Source organism: Aedes albopictus, chromosome 2 (genome assembly GCF_035046485.1).
Source record: "Aedes albopictus strain Foshan chromosome 2, AalbF5, whole genome shotgun sequence".
Taxonomy (NCBI): domain Eukaryota; kingdom Metazoa; phylum Arthropoda; class Insecta; order Diptera; family Culicidae; genus Aedes; species Aedes albopictus.
This window is the reverse complement of record NC_085137.1, coordinates 391,082,324-391,101,255: the sequence shown is the minus strand read 5'-3', so window position 1 is coordinate 391,101,255 and position 18,932 is coordinate 391,082,324. Positions and strand designations below refer to the sequence as shown.

General features: G+C 39.2%; 3 protein-coding genes across 9 annotated transcripts in view; 2 read left to right on the top strand and 1 right to left on the bottom strand.

Annotated features, from left to right (window-relative positions):
* The first annotated feature begins 535 nt into the window (after nucleotides 1–535).
* On the top strand, nucleotides 536–18,500 carry LOC115270106 (probable cytochrome P450 305a1). Its single transcript, XM_029879119.2, has 3 exons — nucleotides 536–916; nucleotides 16,865–17,114; nucleotides 17,175–18,500. Exons 1-3 carry the CDS (start codon nucleotides 826–828, stop codon nucleotides 18,325–18,327), a joined length of 1,494 nt encoding a protein of 497 aa, XP_029734979.2. The 5' UTR covers nucleotides 536–825; the 3' UTR covers nucleotides 18,328–18,500.
* LOC134288403 (uncharacterized) lies at nucleotides 1,373–5,372 on the top strand. Its single transcript, XM_062853197.1, has 2 exons — nucleotides 1,373–2,557; nucleotides 2,788–5,372. The coding sequence occupies exons 1-2, from the start codon at nucleotides 2,227–2,229 to the stop codon at nucleotides 4,260–4,262; spliced, it is 1,806 nt and encodes a 601-aa protein (XP_062709181.1). The 5' UTR covers nucleotides 1,373–2,226; the 3' UTR covers nucleotides 4,263–5,372.
* Nucleotides 18,499–18,932, bottom strand: part of LOC109404937 (protein cycle) — a 161,339-nt gene continuing 160,905 nt past the window's right edge. For all 7 annotated transcript variants that reach the window (XM_062853202.1, XM_062853203.1, XM_062853200.1 and 4 more), the window contains one exon: nucleotides 18,499–18,877. In XM_062853202.1, coding sequence (XP_062709186.1) covers nucleotides 18,741–18,877 — 137 coding nt within the window. In that variant the 3' untranslated portion in view covers nucleotides 18,499–18,740. The remainder of the gene's footprint in view (nucleotides 18,878–18,932) is intronic.

The following is an 18,932-nucleotide window of genomic DNA, read 5'->3' as shown; positions in this document are numbered from 1 at the left end:
AAAAGATACAATATTCCAGAATATGTAAGCTATTTTTTTTTAATTTCACACAAGATTCTAGAAGGTGTCTGGCATTTCTGGTAGTTTAGTCCATGCTATTTTGGAAACCAATCAACTAGATGCCAAATCCACAATATTTTCTAGAACTTTTGGTCCATCACACAAAATAAATATATTAAATACAAATAATACAACAATAGTTTTAATAAGTGTAAGCAGGGTTCTGTTCACCATAGGTGGATTAAATCGGGTTTTTTAATATTTCTGTACTTGGAAATAATAATATGTCAATTCAACAAACGCTTAAAACAAAAGATTTTCTGCCAACCCTGAGATCCACATAGTTTATGTGCTTTTGTTATTCACCAAGTGCTCAAACACACATGTTGCATTCATTGCTTTCCCGAGAGAGTGAGCGAACGAAACGTAATCGCCTTTGATAAGAAACTACTGTCATTCTAAACTAAGTCAGCTGTAATTCAATCATATGGCACACACATGCGAACATTGACGATCGGACGTACTCCGCCGAGATAACCCTTCCGCTCAGTTCGGTTTCAGATTTCAGCACGTTCAGATCGGTCGGACGGGCTCGCGGTTCGCGCGGTTGTGTAATCTACCCAATCAACTTCCAAACATCAGAAATTCCATTCTAGCTAACCTTCTTGAAGCAGAAGAATGTGTTCAGTGCCATCGGAGAAGTTTTAAACTAGAATAAATTAGCATAACTCAAAAGTTTAACTACGCTTGACAGTTTGAAGTTATGCAATCTGATGTGGAATAGTGATCATTCAAGAAGCATAGAACATTCGGACGACAGTCATCATGATCGTACTAGTGCTGACCAGTGTTCTGATCATCGTTTTTATCTATTGGTTGCTGCAGGAACTTCGTCGGCCACCAAACTATCCACCAGGTATGCCTCCACGGACCTCTAATTTGCGTAGAATGGAAAGATTCTAGTTCAGTAGCCGAACAGCTTCATCAGCTGAATTTAACGTCATTGATGAATAAAAGATAGTGTGGTATTCGAGACTCGGATTCAATTGGGAGAGAATTTCATGCAATCGACCGCAGAGAATATAGAACTATCAGTCGTCGCGTGAGTTTCGCCTGCATTAGCCGGCATGCTACTCAAAATACACAATGACAATGTGTATAAACACATCAGCGAAGTGCGATAAGCAGTTCACGAGTGACGAATTTACATAATACCTACAATAGTGTCGGCGCTGTCGTGTTGATTCAGCAGTAGGAAACCATATGTTCTCAAGGGAATCCTCTTCTTCCTCGGTTGTTGCTGTTGCTCGGACATTGAACGATTTGAATGAGAGATTTCAGGTTCGCTTATCAACAACCACGCTACAAGCATATGACGAATTTCGCCCCAAATCGTATTCGGAGTTGGCAGCACCCTCTCAGATTACAATGAAACTTTCTGGGTATGTACACCAAGACTAGATAAGCCACTTTGCATACTTAGTTTCTTCAAAATTTATCTGGACTGACTTTTGAAAAGGGCTAAACTTTTTTTATGGATTTTTTAAAAATGTTTTTAATCAAAAAATGACTACTCCTACAAAAAAGTGTTGTATGGGTGATTATCACAAAATAAGTCAAATTTTAAGAAAAAAATACTGAAAAAAATCCAAAATGAGCCCTACACTGAAAAAAATCATTTCTAAAAATTCAAAGTTGATTTAAAAAAAACACCATTTTTGATTTTGATGAAATTTTGTCTCAAGACAGGTAATTATGTTCCCTACCAACCGTCCATACATCACAAGATAGGCACTTTTAAGGAAAAAAAGTTTTTCTAACAAAAACTTTTTCATGTCCAAATTATTATTTTTTCAGTGTCTTTTTTTAAAAACAAACTAAACCAGTGAAGGTTATCTAGTAATCTCAAAATGCAATGAAACTTATTGTGTCATATGCGACAATGCAATGCACCCATATTCACGCAGCAGCACTCTAGAAGTACGAAACAATATACAATTAGAACACGCATTTCATACGTGCTGCTGTAATTTCTACCCAAACGTTTCTACCCCATGTTCTTACCTAATATTAGGTATGGCTATTTATTAGATTCGAAGTACCTAATCGAAAAAAAAAACAAATCAAGAGTTGTACCTAAAGCAAATATGAACAAAACAAGAAAATGAATCGGTATCATTCAACGTGTTACTTCTCTTTGGTTATTAAAGGCAGTTCTGAAAAGTAATGGATCAATCGTATAAATCAAAATTCAACAAATTCAAGTGCAGTGCAAAAATAAATAATCCAATGTGCAACCGTCATAATCTACGGGGCATGTCATTAAGATTGATAGATAAAATTCATTCCATGGGATATACACATGAAATCGACGAATCGATGAGTATTTGTGAGTCATGTCGTGGATTGATAAGTCACAACAGAAGCCCGAATACGAAAAAACGCCGATCGGATGGAAACGACGAAACTATGCAACCATCATTTAGTGGGCAGCAACATCATGATGTTCCAGAACCAGAACCGTCAACGAGTGGTCAACAAATCGAACATGAGCTGGGTAAGTAAGCCTTCAACGTGTTAGCTTCTTTTATATAACTCATTTTGCTGCTCGTTGCAAAACTACATTTTTCAGTATTCTTCGTATTTATCCAACCCGGCAAGCCTCGTTGGATAAATGTACTACTTGTGCGAAAAAAAATCATTTTTGCAACTCGTTGCATAAATAACTATCATTAACTTTCCACTGCATTCATTATTATATTGTTAACCTTAACTTTTATCTTACAGATATGGTACCATCTATTCCATCATTGGAGTCAATTCCGTCAACAGATCAACTACAGGGTCCCCATAATATTGAGAAGTTTAATACCATTGCTGAAACATTGAGTTTATCGCCAATCTCATCTAGAAACATGAGAAGTATGGAATATCGCATAAACAAATCATTGCAGATTACGAAAGCAGTTCGAAAAAATATTTTCGGAATAGATTCAACGGATGTTGGCAAAGTGGAGGCGTATGACGAGATAATTATGCAGTTAAAGGATAAGTTCAATCACCCTACAACTGACAGAAGCGAACAGATTAAAATACTATCTGTACTTCCTAAGTATTGGTCGGTAAATAAAATCACAAGAGAGTTTAACGCACCAATGTATATGGCGAGGCAGGTGAAGGATCTTGTTTATGAACAGGGTATTCTTTGTACCACCGAAAAAAGAAGGGGGCATGGTATTGATGACGATACAAAACAAATAGTAAGAGAATTTTTTGATGATAATGATATCAGCAGGCCAATGCCAGGAACAAATGATTTTGTTTCTGAGGTTCGAAATGGAAAAAAACAACAAGTTCAAAAACGACTTTTGATGATGTCGCTCAAAGAGGCTTATATGATTTTTGTAGATATGTACAAAACTGTGAATATTGGTTTCACAGTATTTACACAGTTGCGACCAAAGCATTGTATTTTACTTGATTCTACTGGTGTACATAATGTATGCATATGTACTATTCATGAAAATGTAAATTTAATGTTCAACAGTATAAGAATTGTGTCACAAGATGAAATAATACAAAAAATGCTTTGCGATATTTCCACCAGAACAGATAATTGCTTTTTCCGTGCTTGTGAAAAGTGTGCTTGTAATGAACACATTGAAGAGGAACTTACATTGATATTAGAATCAAATGACAAAGAAGAGATTATATTTCAGCAGTGGTTGAATACTGATCGCTGTAATTTAGAAACGATTATTAAACCTGTTGATGAATTTGTTCCGTATCTTGTTGATAAAATTGACAAACTTATAACACACGACTTTATTCATAAACAACAATCATCAATTCTCAGAAATAAAAAAGATACATTAAAGGATGATGAAATTCTTGCGATTTGTGATTTCTCTGAAAACTATTCATTCATAATTCAAAACGCTGCTCAAGGATATCATTGGAACAACTCGCAAGCAACAATACACCCATTTGAAATTTACTATATGAAAGATAATAAACTTGTAAATGTTAGCTTCATTATCATATCGGAAGTAATGGCTCACGATACAGTTGCGGTCCAGTTGTTCATCTCAAAAATGATAGATTTTATGAAACAATTAACGAACTTTTCTAAAATTTATTTTATGTCTGATGGGGCAGCATCACAATACAAAAATAAGAAGAACTTTGCTAGTCTATGTAGATTCCAGTCAAAGCATGCATTAAGAGCAGAATGGCATTTTTTTTGCAACGTCCCACGGTAAAGGTCCATGTGATGCTATTGGTGGCACTCTCAAGCGAATGGCAAAGAGAGCAAGTCTTGCTCGAGATTATGGAAATACCATAACAACACGAGAGTTATATAACTGGGCAGTTGTACAGACAGATAAAAATATAACTAAATTAAATTTCTGTTACGTATCCACTGAACAGTACATTAAAATGTCAGAAGATCTCGAAGAAATATATAATAACGTCAAAACAATACCAGGCACTCAGAAATTCCATAGTTTTTTGCCTATTCCTGGCGACAAAGTAAAGGCAAACAGGTATTCTAATTCAGAAGATGAACCAAAAATATTTAGTATGATCGGAAAAAAATAGAAAAGAACATGTTTGAAATTGGCTCTAAGACACATATATATATATATTTGAAAAATTCATAATTATAAATAATTGTATATTTAAAAGTGCACTTCAATACATATTGCGATCAAACATTACATTTCCTAAGAAAATACATTTGTAATATTTTGAAGTTTTTTATGTATAGGAAAACCCTTCCAAATGATTGAATAAATAACACAAAATCTCCTAGAAAATTGAGTTTCATTGGATTCTGGGATTCTTATGGCCTTCACTGGTTTTATTGTTGATAACAAAATACACTGAAAAAAAAAAATCATTCGAACAAGAAAAAGTTTTTGTTAGAAAAACTTTTTTTCCTTAAAAGTGCCTATCTTGTGATGTATGGACGGTTGGTAGGGAACATAATTACCTGTCTTGAGACAAAATTTCATCAAAATCAAAAATGGTGTTTTTTTTTAAATCAACTTTGAATGTTTAGAAATGATTTTGTTCAGTGTAGGACTCATTTTGGATTTTTTTCAGTATTTTTTTCTTAAAATTTGACTTATTTTGTGATAATCACCCATACAACACTTTTTTGTAGGAGTAGTCATTTTTTGATTAAAAACATTTTTAAAAAATCCATAAAAAAAGTTTAGCCCTTTTCAAAAGTCAGTCGAGAAAAAAAATTAGAAAAATGAGTATGCAAAGTGGCTTATCTGGGCAAGGTCTACACACCAAGAAAGTTTCGTTGTAATCTGAGAGGGTGTTGCCAACATTTGTTCGAGTTGGCGCGAAATCCGTCATATGTAGGGTAGTAGATTCTCTCTCGAGCTGACGCTTTTCTTTATCAATTAGGTGCTTCCGTATATTCAAACTGAGCGCGTGTGATTGATGGGATGCCAAAAAGAGTCGATTTTCTGGTCATACGAGAAAGCTATTGAATTGAGATTTTATATTGTCTCCGATTGGTAGGTACTGTTGAGTTACCATAAATTTCACGTGACTTCGACAATGGGGCACCTTCGAAGGAGCACTACCCAAGTAACCACGCTGCTTAAGCCGTAATGCATAAATAGGGTGTATATAAAACATGCATTATACTGTATGCACAAATGAAGTTGAATCATTGTGAAAAATAGCCGCATTGAAGGAGCCCTCTTCCACTTTACTTGAACTTCAAACAAAGTAATAATTCCTTTATTTGCACCGTATTGATGCATGCATTACGATTTGGTGCGTGGTTACTTGGGTAGATTTGTAGTAATGAGCTGAATTTTTGTATGGTGCGATAGAAAATTCACGATTTTTGCAGTAAAATTATGAAAACGGAGGTATTATGATTTTTTGTCTAATTTAATGCTAGGATAATTCATCCGATCATGGGGAGCGATCATGGGTTCATGTTTAAACCACAATTGTATTGCATCTTTTGCACCGCATTCGACCCCCTGCAAAAATTTTTTGTCCCACCACAATATGTTCCCACCAGTTTTAGCATAGATTGGTTCGTTTCGCTGCTAGAATTTTTCAGCGTCGGTTACACTTTTTGGGTGGTGCATGAAATAATCGGTTTGTTTACTTGCTACTTCCTTTGGTGTTTGACGTGTGAACAAATATTTCAAACGTTTGAACATTTGCACGGTAATCTAAAGAGCAAAGCAAGATGCAATATCGCCCCAAGCAAACTTTTTACATGTGGGGTGTGGTGGGGCAAGATGGGTCGCCTAAGGGTGGATCATAATAATTTTGTAAATACAAATCATATAGTTTTGTATAAAACCTTCAACTCACTTTTGTGCCAACTCAGTCTTTAACTTTCACAGATTGTTCTTCTCATCCACAGGCACGATTCTGGAGCGTGCCCCGTGAATTTTGACAACTGTTTTTCTCATCATACAAAAGTGGGCCGGTCTAATCAAGAAGTATGCTGACCCTGAGGTATTGTTAGTGAGTCAGGAAGCTAGTCGGCAGTTACAAGTGAAAGAATGGATTTCCTTTAACTCTTCAAGACGCGCGCCGTTGTAATAAGTAGAACACTACCAAAAAAAAGCTCGCTTGTCAAATACAGCGCGAACGCGGTGCAGTTTTTGGATCAAGCAGGCGCGCGTCCTGAAATGTTAATGAAATAAAGAACTTACTATTTGCTTAGATTACTCGTTTTCGACGTTTTGTCCCTGCGTTATGGCATTCGACGTTTTGTCTTTCAACGTTTTGACCATAATCCAGAGGTAGAGGGTTAAAGTAGACGATAGGTTGTTAGAGGGTGGGTGAAGGATAGGATAGAGGGTTAGAGCAATCTCATCAAGAATTTCTTTAATTTTTTTTTTGGCGTTGCTTTGCGGATTTCTCCAAGAGTTCCTTCAGGAATTCCTCTAAATAATTCTCTAGGAATGCAATCTGGGATTCCTACAGAAGTTCCTGCTGTGATTTTTCAAAAGATTCCTACACAAACTCCGCTTGAAAATCCCTCAAGAATGCTTGCTGGGTTGCCTCCAAAAATTCTTCATGTAGCAGCTCCAGAGATTTCACAAAGATACCTCTATGAATTCCGCATGGAATTTATCCTTGAGCTCCACTGGGATTACCTTTCTAGAAATTTTTACTGGGATTCCACCAATTATTTTTGATGGGGTTCATCCAGCAATTTCTGCTGTAACTGGATATGGAACTGATATTCTGCTCCACTTATGAACTGGAGGTTCGGTAGTTTGTTTTTAAAAAACAAAACACTTGTTAACTCGACTGCGCCTAAAACTGAAGAGGTTTGTGCAATAATTCCTTTCTACATCCTTTTTGTGTTTCCTCCAAGGATTTTTTCAGAGATTTCTCTAAGGATTCCAAAGAGACGAACCAGCCAAGGGCTGAAAGTCTCTTTAATAAAGACAAATCAATCAATCAATCAATCTAAGGATTCCTATAGAAATTTCTCCAACGATTCCTCCATTCTAGGCTCCATTTAGGAAATTCTTTTAGATTATCAGCAAATACTCCTACTAGGATTTCTCAAGGAATTATTGCTAGGGTTTCTCAAGCATTTTCATCTGGGAGTTCACCAGTAATTACTTTTGGGAGTCCTCCAAAAACTCCAGGAGAAATCCCAGCAAAATTTCCTGGTGGAGTCTATCAGAAACTTCTAAATAAATCCCAGCAGTATTCCTGGAGCAATACTAGCGAGAATTTCTAAAGGAATCTCAAGGCGATTTCCAACGAGAATGACTGAAAACATTTTAAGATAATTTATGTTATAATCCTCGTGGAAATCCCTGTAGGAATCGCAGCAGGAATTTTTGTAAGAATCTCAGCTGTACAGTATGTGGTAGGAAAAAAAAAAGCGAAAGTGTTTTTCAACTTCAAACCTCATTTTCGTCCATTTGACCTTAACTAATCTATGTTTCACCGTTCCATGATTTCTAACAGGCTAATTTTCTGAAAAGTTGTTTAAAAATTTTCCCTTTTTGTTTACTAACCTTTACAAAACGGTACCTAAAGCTGAAGACAATCAGAATTTTCAAAACACTGAAAAGTACACCGGTCGCTTAATTTCGGTGTTCGGCCATTTGACCAAATGTCGTTTGACTGAATGTAGTTCGACCGAACGCCATTTGGCCGAATTCTATCTGGCCGAATAAGTCGTTCGCCCGAATGCCGTTTGGCCGAATTATCATTAAAAGAAATAGAGGAAGTTTTTGACATTCTAACTACAGTAGACTCTCTACATCTCGATATTGAAGGGAACATCGAGATAGGGAGAGATTGAAATGCAGAACCAATTTGTAATGCACCCTAGATTGAAAAACCCTCCGTAACTAGAAAAAACCGTCAACAAACAGATGTCACTTCGCATTCACAGAATGTTTGCACCCACAAAACGAGATCTAGCAACCTGTAAATGTGTTCATATCGACATATGGAGAGAAAAACTAGAACAAAAACAAACGAGATCACATCGAGATAGGGAGATATCGAGATAAGGAGATATCGACATACAGAGAGGTGAAATGTATGCAGATTGAAGGGACCGATCAAACCATCGAGATAGGGAGAGATATCGAGATGTAGAACATCGACATGTAGACATGTAGAACATCGACATGTAGTCGACTGACTGTACCAATATGATCATCAGAAATATTTTCTTCTTTTAATCATAGGCTATTCTTTCTAGTTTTGACATTCAGGGATTTGTTGGGGTTGAAACTGCCAATATTTTATCAAAGATTTTTCCTTCTTTGGATCATAGGCTGTTTCGAATTATACTAAAGGGGGGAACAGTGGCATGGTCACTTAAGTTCAAAATTCGTTTTTCGGCTAAACGGCATTTGGTCTTCAAGTGGCATTCGGAAAAATAGAATTCGGCCAAATGACCCGTGATCCTAAATTTCATATCTAATAAAACAAAATTTTGAACTTTTTCTACAATATCATCATATATAAGTGCTAGTATGTGAAACTACATGGCTCTGGACTAGTATGGCCTGGTTTTACATCGAATCTTAGCCATTTTTTTTTTATCTAGTTGGTTTATTTGGGGCTCAATCGCGTATAACGCTTTACGGAGCCGAGGATCTTTCTTTGTACTTAATAGTATACATTATACAGAGTAATAACTTTTTAATGATATCTGTTAGTAATGGGTGGAAGCCAGGGTACTCGTGGCAGCTCGAGCTTAGAAGGTCACATTTTGAGGGATGGACAGGGTAAGGATTGGGCCAAAGGTTTCACTGCTGCTCATCCGGGGGTGAATCGCATCTTGCTAGCGTATTCGGTGCCTTGTGGTGTTGGTACCAACTTGTTGTGGGACTTGGTCTTCCGGATGGCCAGGAGCAGCTTGGTAACACAAAGAGGACAAAACAGAGAAAAAAAACTGGAGAAGAAAACACAAGCAAATTAAACTTTTATACCAGCAGAGCGAAGAAAGTCGAAAATACATCCCATGTATGTGACATCGCGGGTCCCCAACACATCTCTCACAAGAACAAAGGGTTGTCTACCTCGGGCCTCAAGGGTATCCAAAAGTAGCGCTCTGGAGGCGTCATTATCCGGGCATTGCCAAACTACGTGGTCGATGTCATCATAACCGGAACCGCACTTAGTACAAACATTGCTCAACGCGAGGTTAATCCTGTGTAAATGCGCGTCTAGCGAGTAATGGTTGGACATAAGTCTTGACATCACGCGAATGAAATTGCGACTTACATCCAGACCATACCACCACACTCGCAAAGAAACATTAGGAATAATGGAATGTAACCACCGTCCCAGCTGGCCATCTCGCCAATCATTTTGCCAACTTTGAAGAGAACTCTGGCGAACAAAATGGAAAAATTCATCATGTGAAATTCTTCTATCATAGATTTCACCTTCCTGTGCGCCCACCTTTGCGAGAGAGTCCGCCTTCTCATTGCCATAAATTGAGCAATGTGAGGGGACCCATACAAAGGTAATCTTGTATGATCTTTCGACCAGTGCACCCATCTGCTCCCTTATTTTTGTAAGAAAGTAAGATGGATGTTTTACAGGTTTCATCGACCGGAGTGCCTCAATCGAACTAAGGCTATCCGAGAAGATGAAGAAATGGTCTACGGGCATGTTTGAAATCATCCCCAAAGCGAAATTGATTGCTGCCAGCTCAGCAACATAATCCGAACAAGGTTCCTGAAGTTTGCGGAAGGCGGTGAAATTTTCATTGAAGACACCGAAACCAGTGGATCCATTTATGCGAGACCCATCAGTGAAGAATCTCTTACAGGAATTGACATTTTGGTACTTTTCGTTAAAAATGCGAGGAATAGATATACATCGAAGTTGATCTGGTATTCCATGAATAGCTTGTTTCATGGACAGATCGTATTTAACAGAGGTACTGTCATTAGTGAAGTGTACACGGGGAGGATTATAACTTGGTAGGCTTATGTCAGATGACATGTAGAACAGATAGATTCTCATGAATTTTGATTGAGTGTTCAGACTGAGCATTTCTTCGAAGTTTTCAATGACAAGTGTGTTGCTCACTCCACACTTGATAAGTAACCTTAGCGAGAGCTCCCAGAATCGGTTCTGGAGAGGTTTCACCCCTGCCAGGACCTCAAGGCTCGCATTATGCGTTGAGTGCATACAGCCGAGAGCAATACGCAAACAACGGTATTGAATTCGTTCCAACTTTATTAGGTGGCAGTTTGCTGCTGAGTGGAAGCAGAAAGAGCCATACTCAATAACAGAGAGAATAGTCGTTTTGTAAAGTTTTATGAGGTCTTCCGGGTGAGCACCCCACCATGTTCCGGTAATTGTGCGTAGAAAATTGATCCTTTGTTGACATTTTTGCACCAAATACTTGATTTGGGTACCCCAAGTGCCTTTTGAATCAAACCAGACCCCAAGGTATTTCGAAGTCAAAGACTGGTCGATTTCTATTCCCAAAAGATTGAGTTTCAGTTGGGCTGGGTTCCGCTTTCTAGAAAACACAATCAATTGAGTTTTTTGCGGAGCAAACTCGATCCCTAAATCTCTTGCCTAGATTGACAGATTATTTAGAGAATTTTGCAATGGTCTTTGCAACGTTTCTGCATGTGGGCCTTTTAGAGAAACCACAGCATCATCTGCAAGTTGTCTTAGCGTGCATTGTCCTTCCAAGCAATTATCAATGTCTTTCACATAAAAATTATAAAGCAAGGGACTTAAACATGAGCCTTGGGGTAGGCCCATGTAACTAATTCTGGAAGTTGTCAGTTGTCCGAGATTGAAACTCATATGTTTTTCTGACAACAAATTATACAAGAAATTATTTAAAATTCCTGGAAGTCCACTATTGTGCAGTTTTTCTGACAATATGCCTATGGAAACTGAGTCAAAGGCGCCCTTAATATCCAAGAAAACTGAAGCCAGTTGCTCCTTTTCCGCAAAGGCCAGTTGAATATCTGTTGAAAGCAACGCTAGACAATCGTTTGTTCCTTTGCCCTTGCGAAACCCGAACTGTGTATTTGAAAGCAAGTTATTCGATTCGACCCAATGATCGAGTCGTGATAGGATCATTTTTTCCAACAATTTCCTTAAACATGATAACATAGCAATTGGGCGGTATGAATTATGATCAGACGCTGGTTTACCAGGCTTTTGAATAGCTATTACTTTGACCTGTCTCCATTCATGCGGAACGATGTTGTTCTCCATGAATGAGTTGAACAGGTCCAGTAATCGTCTTTTCGCGATATCTGGGAGATTCTTTAGAAGATTGAACTTTATCATATCGCTTCCCGGAGCGGAATTGTTTGATGAAAGAAGAGCCATAGAAAGTTCCAGCATAGTGAAGGGTCTGTCCAGAGAACCGTCTCTTGGGGATGTTTCCCAAGAAATCGGTTGTGCTGGGACTGAGTCTGGGCAGACCTTTTTCGCGAAGCTGAATATCCAACGGTTGGAGTATTCGTCACTCTCATTAGAAGAAGAGCGGTTTCGCATGTTGCGAGCCACTCTCCAAAGCGTTGTCATTGAAGTTTCTCTTGAGAGACCCTCAATGAAGTGTCGCCAATAACTACGCTTCTTCGCTTTCAGCAGGTTTCTCAGCTGTCTTTCGAGCTTTGCGTACTCTTGATAAAGATCTGAGGTACCGTGCCTACGAAAAGTTTTGAAAGCATCAGATTTTTTAAGATACAACTGGGTGCAATCATCATCCCAGCCTAGTGTGGCTGGTCTTCTTTTGAAGGTTGCACTTGGAACACGTCGTTTTTGTGATTCTAATGCACTCTTATATATCAGTTCAGACAGGAATCGATACTCATCCAAAGGTGGGAGGGGATTGAATGATTCGATGCCAAAAGATACCGCTTCTGCATACTTTTGCCAATCGATATTCCTTGTGAGGTCAAAAGGAATCTGAATTGGATGGTCTGACCTTTCACTATTATGCTTTATGGTGGTTATAATGGGTAAGTGATCACTACAATGAGGATCCTCGATTACCTTCCACAAGCAATCGAATGATAGTGAACTTGACCCCAGTGATAGGTCGAGACGACTTTCTTTGCCGTCAGATGCAATACGTGTCACTTCACCTGTATTTAAAATGTTCAAATTGAAATCGTCGCACAAATCATAGAAAATGGCCGCTCTATTATCGTCATATGGTTCGCCCCACCCTGTACCATGCGCGTTCATATCACCCAGAATTAAAACTGGATGTGATAGTGCAGAAACCGCATTCCAAAGATGACGGCGGTTAATTGAAATTCTTGGAGGAATGTAAACGGAAGCTACGCAAAGTTCTTTACCCTTTACGTTTATTTGGCAAGCGACGATTTCTACGCCAGGATGAGTCGCGATTGGAATTCTATAAAATGAGTAAGTCTTTTTGATCCCCAAAAGAACTCCCCCAAAAGACGGGCTTGGTGGTCTAGTGGCTACCGCTTCTGATTTATATGCAGAAGGTCCTGGGTTCAATCCCTGGCCCGTCCCTTTCCTCCTACTTTGTATCTTTCTATATACTTTCTCTCTGCTCTCTACATATACAACTCATGTATATAAACATGTTCATAGCCGTCGCTAGAACAGAAACGGGTTGAAAAAGCCGTTTCCCTTCCTTCCCAAAACTTTCACAGCACAGTGTCACAATCCTATTAGAAATCGCCTACAAGTTATGCAATCAAGCGAACTGTGCCGCACATCTTCAAAATAATAAAAACACACAATTCTATCACCTTCCCCTGGTATCCACACACCAATGTGTGAACCATCTGCCAACCAATTCCCACCAACACTCCAACATCCGCATGAGTTTGTGCTGGCGCAGAGGTATATTCGGCCAGATGTGGATACAAACGATTGCAATCATCACTTCCTTACCCCTTCCCCACATTGACCTGCAACCTGACGTGGCAGGCGCCATTGTCGCCTAAAAATAGAAGATCACCAACGCTCACACACTGAAGATGCCTGCTAGTCCCCGGCAGTTATCTCATTGGTCCTTGTGTGAGTGTAGCTGGTCTGGCGATACTGGAGTAGCATCCACGGGCGGTCAATCAAGCTCAAGCTCAAGCCCAAAAGAACTCCCCCATAAAGATGGACAGCTGATTCAGACACGGAATCTGGTGTTTTAAAAGATTTCACCATCTCCGCATATGTCTGTTTGGAGCGCTTTATGATAGAGCGACTCTCATTTCGAATGCGTCTTTTGTAAGCCGGGCAAACTTGCAAGTCGTGTGGATCTCCGTCACAGTAGCTACATTTTTCCGCTTCCTGTGTGCAAGAGTCCTCCAAATGAGCTTGGTTGCATTTGCCACAACGGGGCTTGTTGTCGCAAAAGCTATCACTGTGACCAAACTGCTTGCATTTGGTACAATTAAAAACCTTCGGCCTAAAAAGATGCACTGGGTAAAAACCACCATCAATTACAACAAATTCCGAGAGGACGGAACCTGGAAAAGTCACTCGAAAAAACGCTGAAGGCGAGTACACCTTTTTATTTCCTTCCATGGAAACCTTAGATAAGCGTTTACAGTCTAGGATAGCCACATCAGGAATTGACCTATTTTTGAATCGACCAAAGCCGGTCTTGATGTCCTCACATGTCAGCATTTCGTCGAGGATCTTCCCCTCCACCTCCACTTCTCGTGCTGGCACATAGACCGCGTATTCAACAGTAAACGCTTCGTGTTGAGCAATTTCATTTGCTGCTTTGTAGCTAGGTGCGGTAACACGCAGCTTGGATGCTTTCACTTGGTGAACAACGGTCCCAGGATACTTACGCGTCAGCTCTCGAGAAATCGAAAGCATATTCAATGGTTTGCATTTGCGCCGGAAATAGACAACCCAAGGTCCAGGCGAAGATGGCTGATAAAACCGCGTACGAGCAATGATATCATTAGGAGGCGTTTCGCCTCCAATCGAATCTTCCATGTGGAAACAAATTTATGAAAAATAACTCAAAAGTGCAAAGAGGAAGAGAAAAAACCTTAAAGTATTTACAGTGCACTTTCTTCCTTAGGACGACAACTGTTTGGTTTGTAAACCAAACAATGTTAATAATATATAAAAAAATAAAGCAAAAAAAAAACTTGTACTAATAATATACGAATTCAATCCTTATGATTATTTTAGCGCACCTTGTAGGATGCAAAAAAACGGTATTGAAAAAAAAAGAAGAATTAGCTAATAAAAAAAAAACAAAAAAAAATGTTCTGTTATTTACAGTTTGTACACCCTTACCCGTATACAGTAGTTTGGGAACCACTGTAATGGATGTCAAAAAAAGCACGTGGTCGAATGTGGACTGGGGATACAATAGTCTATTTTATGAGGCTAGTCAAACGACAGAAGTACGCGCTCTGATGTTTACGTTTTCAATCATCATCCGGTTGATGATGGTTAATGACTGTGCGCAAGTCAAGCGTAGTTTTTGAAACTGGCTAAAACCATAACTAGAATTTTTTATTTAATTTTTTTTTCGCAAGTTAACGAGTGAATCGCAACGAAAAAAATACCTGATTAATTATTGAGTTTTGTATTGCTTTTACGACATCTTTTGAGCCTATTTTGGCTCAAATTTCTCATATCTTCAATTTATCGAACAAGTACCGTTTCAAAAATTACACGATATTCCAGCAAAACAAACGTGCGTGGAATTCTGTCAGTTGACGCCGCTGCTGCGATCAGCTGTTCTGAAACGTCTGGTAAAATGGCTTATAGACAAAAGCGATCAAAACAAATTGGGCAGACAAAAGAGTGTATCGAAAGAGTGATACTTATCTGACCGGAGCAGGTAGATATTTATCAGGCAGGCAGATGGTAAAGCTGTCCGTCGCGTCTGCCTTCGCACCCGTCGCCGCCGTCCTCTTTGTTGACGGAGGGGCTGATGATGGCGATAATGATGACTTTTGGATGCGATTATTCCTTGACCTTGATGTACGATGATGCAAGCACCTCGCTTCCGCGTTGCGCTGGATACCACCTTGCGACACTACACTTCGCACAAGCAGGAGAACGCACGATATAAAAAACCTTCCGCAATTGCGGGGGAAAAAACTCTACTTGTTTAAAGGCTATCGCGTGGTGAGATACGGAGCACACGTCCGACTCGTCCAAATGCACAACAGGGAATGTTAGCCATTTTTTATCTTTTGACTATTGAGCGCGTATTTTATTGATGATGTAAATGCATGACGTTCTCCAGTAATTTTCAGCCGGCATCCTAGGTTCCCTCCAGGAACTTCTCGAAAATTCCTCCTGTTATTCCTCCAGGGATATCTCCAAGGACTCCACCAGGAAATCTTTTCGGGTTCGTTGAGATGCAGGCTCTGTTTCACTTGGAGCGTCATCCCAATAAATCAAAAATACAGTGTGTCATCACATAGCATAACATTGTACACCTCGTCCTTTTTTACGTCCATGCTTGGCTAAGCGACAAAAAACTCTACCGCCTACAGCAAACTCAACATTTTTATATTTTTATAAACATCTCTGTGATTAAGAGAAGTGTACAAAAATATGAAAATGTCTATTTTGACTATTATTTTGACAGTAGAATTTTATTTTGCTAAGCCACTATTACGTAAAATAAGGTTTAGGTGTAGAACACACGAAAATTCCCAAAAATCCCTAGGAAAACTTTCCAACAATACATTTTTTTGCAACTTTGCACAAGTCACTACTCTATCATCATTTATGGAAAATGTGAATTTCTATCACAATTTTAGGTGGATTAGTCACAAAGGCGAAAATTCAAAAATAAAGGTTATTTAACCTTCCTAGTGTATCATGTTGGACCTCGCTGACGAAGTAGTTTTAGCAGAGAACGTACTTTGATGATCGCACATCGTCAAAGTTTGATACGAAAAACAAAGGTTTTTTAGGTTCTACCATTTTTCGAATGCTTGGAATTTATCTATCGAAAATAAGAATTTTTAAAGTCGGTGTTGACTGATATCACAGACAGTTTGTGTTATATTTTATTTGTACATAACTGCTATCAGGAGTCAAGTTTGGGAGATTTTTCTCTAGTACAAATTGTATGCGCTAGAAGTTATCACGTTATAAAATTGCAATTTTTGCAGATTTTTATTTTGTTATGTGTTGATTTAACAATATTTTATTAAACATTTACCTTTCTTGGTCCAAACTTAATTATAATTTGAAGATTTCCGAGAAGAGCTGAAATGAAAAGGTCAACCCAGCTTCGAGATGGGGAGCATCCTAAACACTTTTTCAACTGCTTTCCAATACACTCATCAGGAAAACTATGAAACATTTCACAAGCAAAATTGTCTTGTCACACTGATTTATAACTTTTCTCATTATATTTTCTACATAGGTCCACAATGGCTCCCATTCATCGGTAACACCCCGTTCGTCCGGAAACTGGCCCGTGCCAGTGGCGGTCAACATTTAGCATTCGAAGCTCTCTCCAAGCAGTACAACAGTCCTGTGGTAGGACTCAAGCTGGGCCGAGAATATGTTGTGGTTGCCATGCAGTATCCTGCCGTTCGTGAAGTTCACAGCAAAGAGGAGTTTGATGGTCGACCCGACAATTTCTTCCTGCGACTGAGGACTATGGGAACCAGGTGAGATTTTGAAATCAAGTGTTTATAAAGGATAGGATTTTAATAGTTTTCCATTTTCAGACTGGGAGTGACGTGCACGGACGGTCCGTTTTGGGCTGAACACAGGAACTTTGTCGTACGTCACTTGCGTCAAGCGGGCTACGGAAGGCAACCGATGCAGCTGCAGATACAAAACGAACTGAATGAGTTGATTGGGATCATCAGAGATTTGGATGGCGAGCCTGTTTGGCCTGGCAGTATTCTTCCCACGAGTGTAATCAATGTGTTATGGACTTTCACAACGGGCTCAAGAATTGCGAGGGATGATCAACGACTAGCCAGGTTGTTGAAGCTGCTACAGGATAGGTCAAAGGCATTCGATATGTCCGGAGGTGTCCTGAGTCAACTGCCATGGTTGCGCCATATAGCCCCCGAATGGACCGGATACAATCTACTCAAACGTTTCAATCAAGAGTTACACGAGTTCTTCATGATAATCGTCAAAAAGCATCACCAGGAATATCATGATGATAAGTGTTCTGATGATTTGATATTCGCTTTTATCAAGGAGATGAAGGATCGGAAAGATGATCCAAGTTCTACGTTCACCAACATTCAGTTGACAATGATCATACTTGATATCTTCATTGCTGGATCTCAAACCACCAGTATTACAATCGACCTAGCGTTCATGATTTTGACCATAAAAACTAACATACAGAAGAAGATCCACGCTGAAATTGACGAATGCCTGTATCAAGATGAAATGCCTCAGCAAAATGATAGAACGAGTTTACCATACACGGAAGCATTCTTACTAGAGGTACAAAGATTCTTTCACATCGTACCGGTCAGTGGTCCCAGAAGGACACTTTCCGATTGTACGCTTGGAGGCTACCAAATACCCAAAAACACCACAATTCTCATGGGATTGCGTACCGTCCACATGGATCCAGAGCACTGGGGTGACCCTGAGAACTTCAGACCCGAGCGTTTCCTCAGTCCCGATGGAAAAATAGTCAACACTGAACGACTGATTCCATTTGGTTTGGGAAGAAGACGTTGCCTCGGAGAATCGTTGGCACGAGCATGCATGTTCACGTTCCTGGTGGGAATTTTGCAGAAATTCAGACTTCGCCAGCCGCCGAACTGTTCCGAAACACCTAACCTCAAACTGCTCCCTGGAATCACCCTCTCACCGAAGCCTTACAAAGTTATCTTTGAACCCAGATGAATAAGTGCCAACCCTTCCTTCCATAGCTGACTACTGCGCATGGGCAGCAGTGACTTCAATGCACGGGCGATGCCGAACTGGATTTTCATTTGAAGTAACGCATATAGACCATAAACATTGTAATAAACGTAGAAGTTCGAAGGATTCTAGTAAATAAATTTCATCATATCATATGTTTCGATGTTGGGGACATGGCGGAAAATTCGCCATATTTATTCACTACACTTTATGTTTCTATCAATAAAATAATATACTCATAAATGACTTGGTCTACTAAAATAATTATTCCCCTCTCATTTGAACTAAAAAATAATGGTAATTGGTAACTCTGATTCATTGCGTGGTTGGTTGACTATTAATGTTAACTCATATCAAATATAACAAATAAAAATGCCTCTAAGGTGCGTATTCGTTCAAGGTAATGGCCACGGCAGCCCGGAGAAATCAACCGGACCACCTAGGCCGGCATCCGCTTCCAGAAGACTCATTATCACTGCCATTGCCGCTTCATCGTTACCGTCGGTACTGTTGGCTTGGCCATGCTGAGCATCTTAAAAAACAAAAACCAAAATTCAATGTATTTCGAAATAATTGCATCCATTTTT

What these genes read in the sequence shown, in the direction of transcription:
- LOC115270106 (XM_029879119.2), top strand. Translation starts at nt 826, where the DNA reads ATGATCGTACTAGTGCTGACCAGTGTTCTGATCATCGTTTTTATCTAT. An exon ending in GCCACCAAACTATCCACCAG is followed by an intron (nt 917 to 16,864) that starts GTATGCCTCCAC and finishes TTTTCTACATAG; the next exon opens with GTCCACAATGGCTCCCATTC. An exon ending in CTGAGGACTATGGGAACCAG is followed by an intron (nt 17,115 to 17,174) that starts GTGAGATTTTGA and finishes TTCCATTTTCAG; the next exon opens with ACTGGGAGTGACGTGCACGG.
- LOC134288403 (XM_062853197.1), top strand. Translation starts at nt 2,227, where the DNA reads ATGGATCAATCGTATAAATCAAAATTCAACAAATTCAAGTGCAGTGCA. An exon ending in ACAAATCGAACATGAGCTGG is followed by an intron (nt 2,558 to 2,787) that starts GTAAGTAAGCCT and finishes TTTATCTTACAG; the next exon opens with ATATGGTACCATCTATTCCA.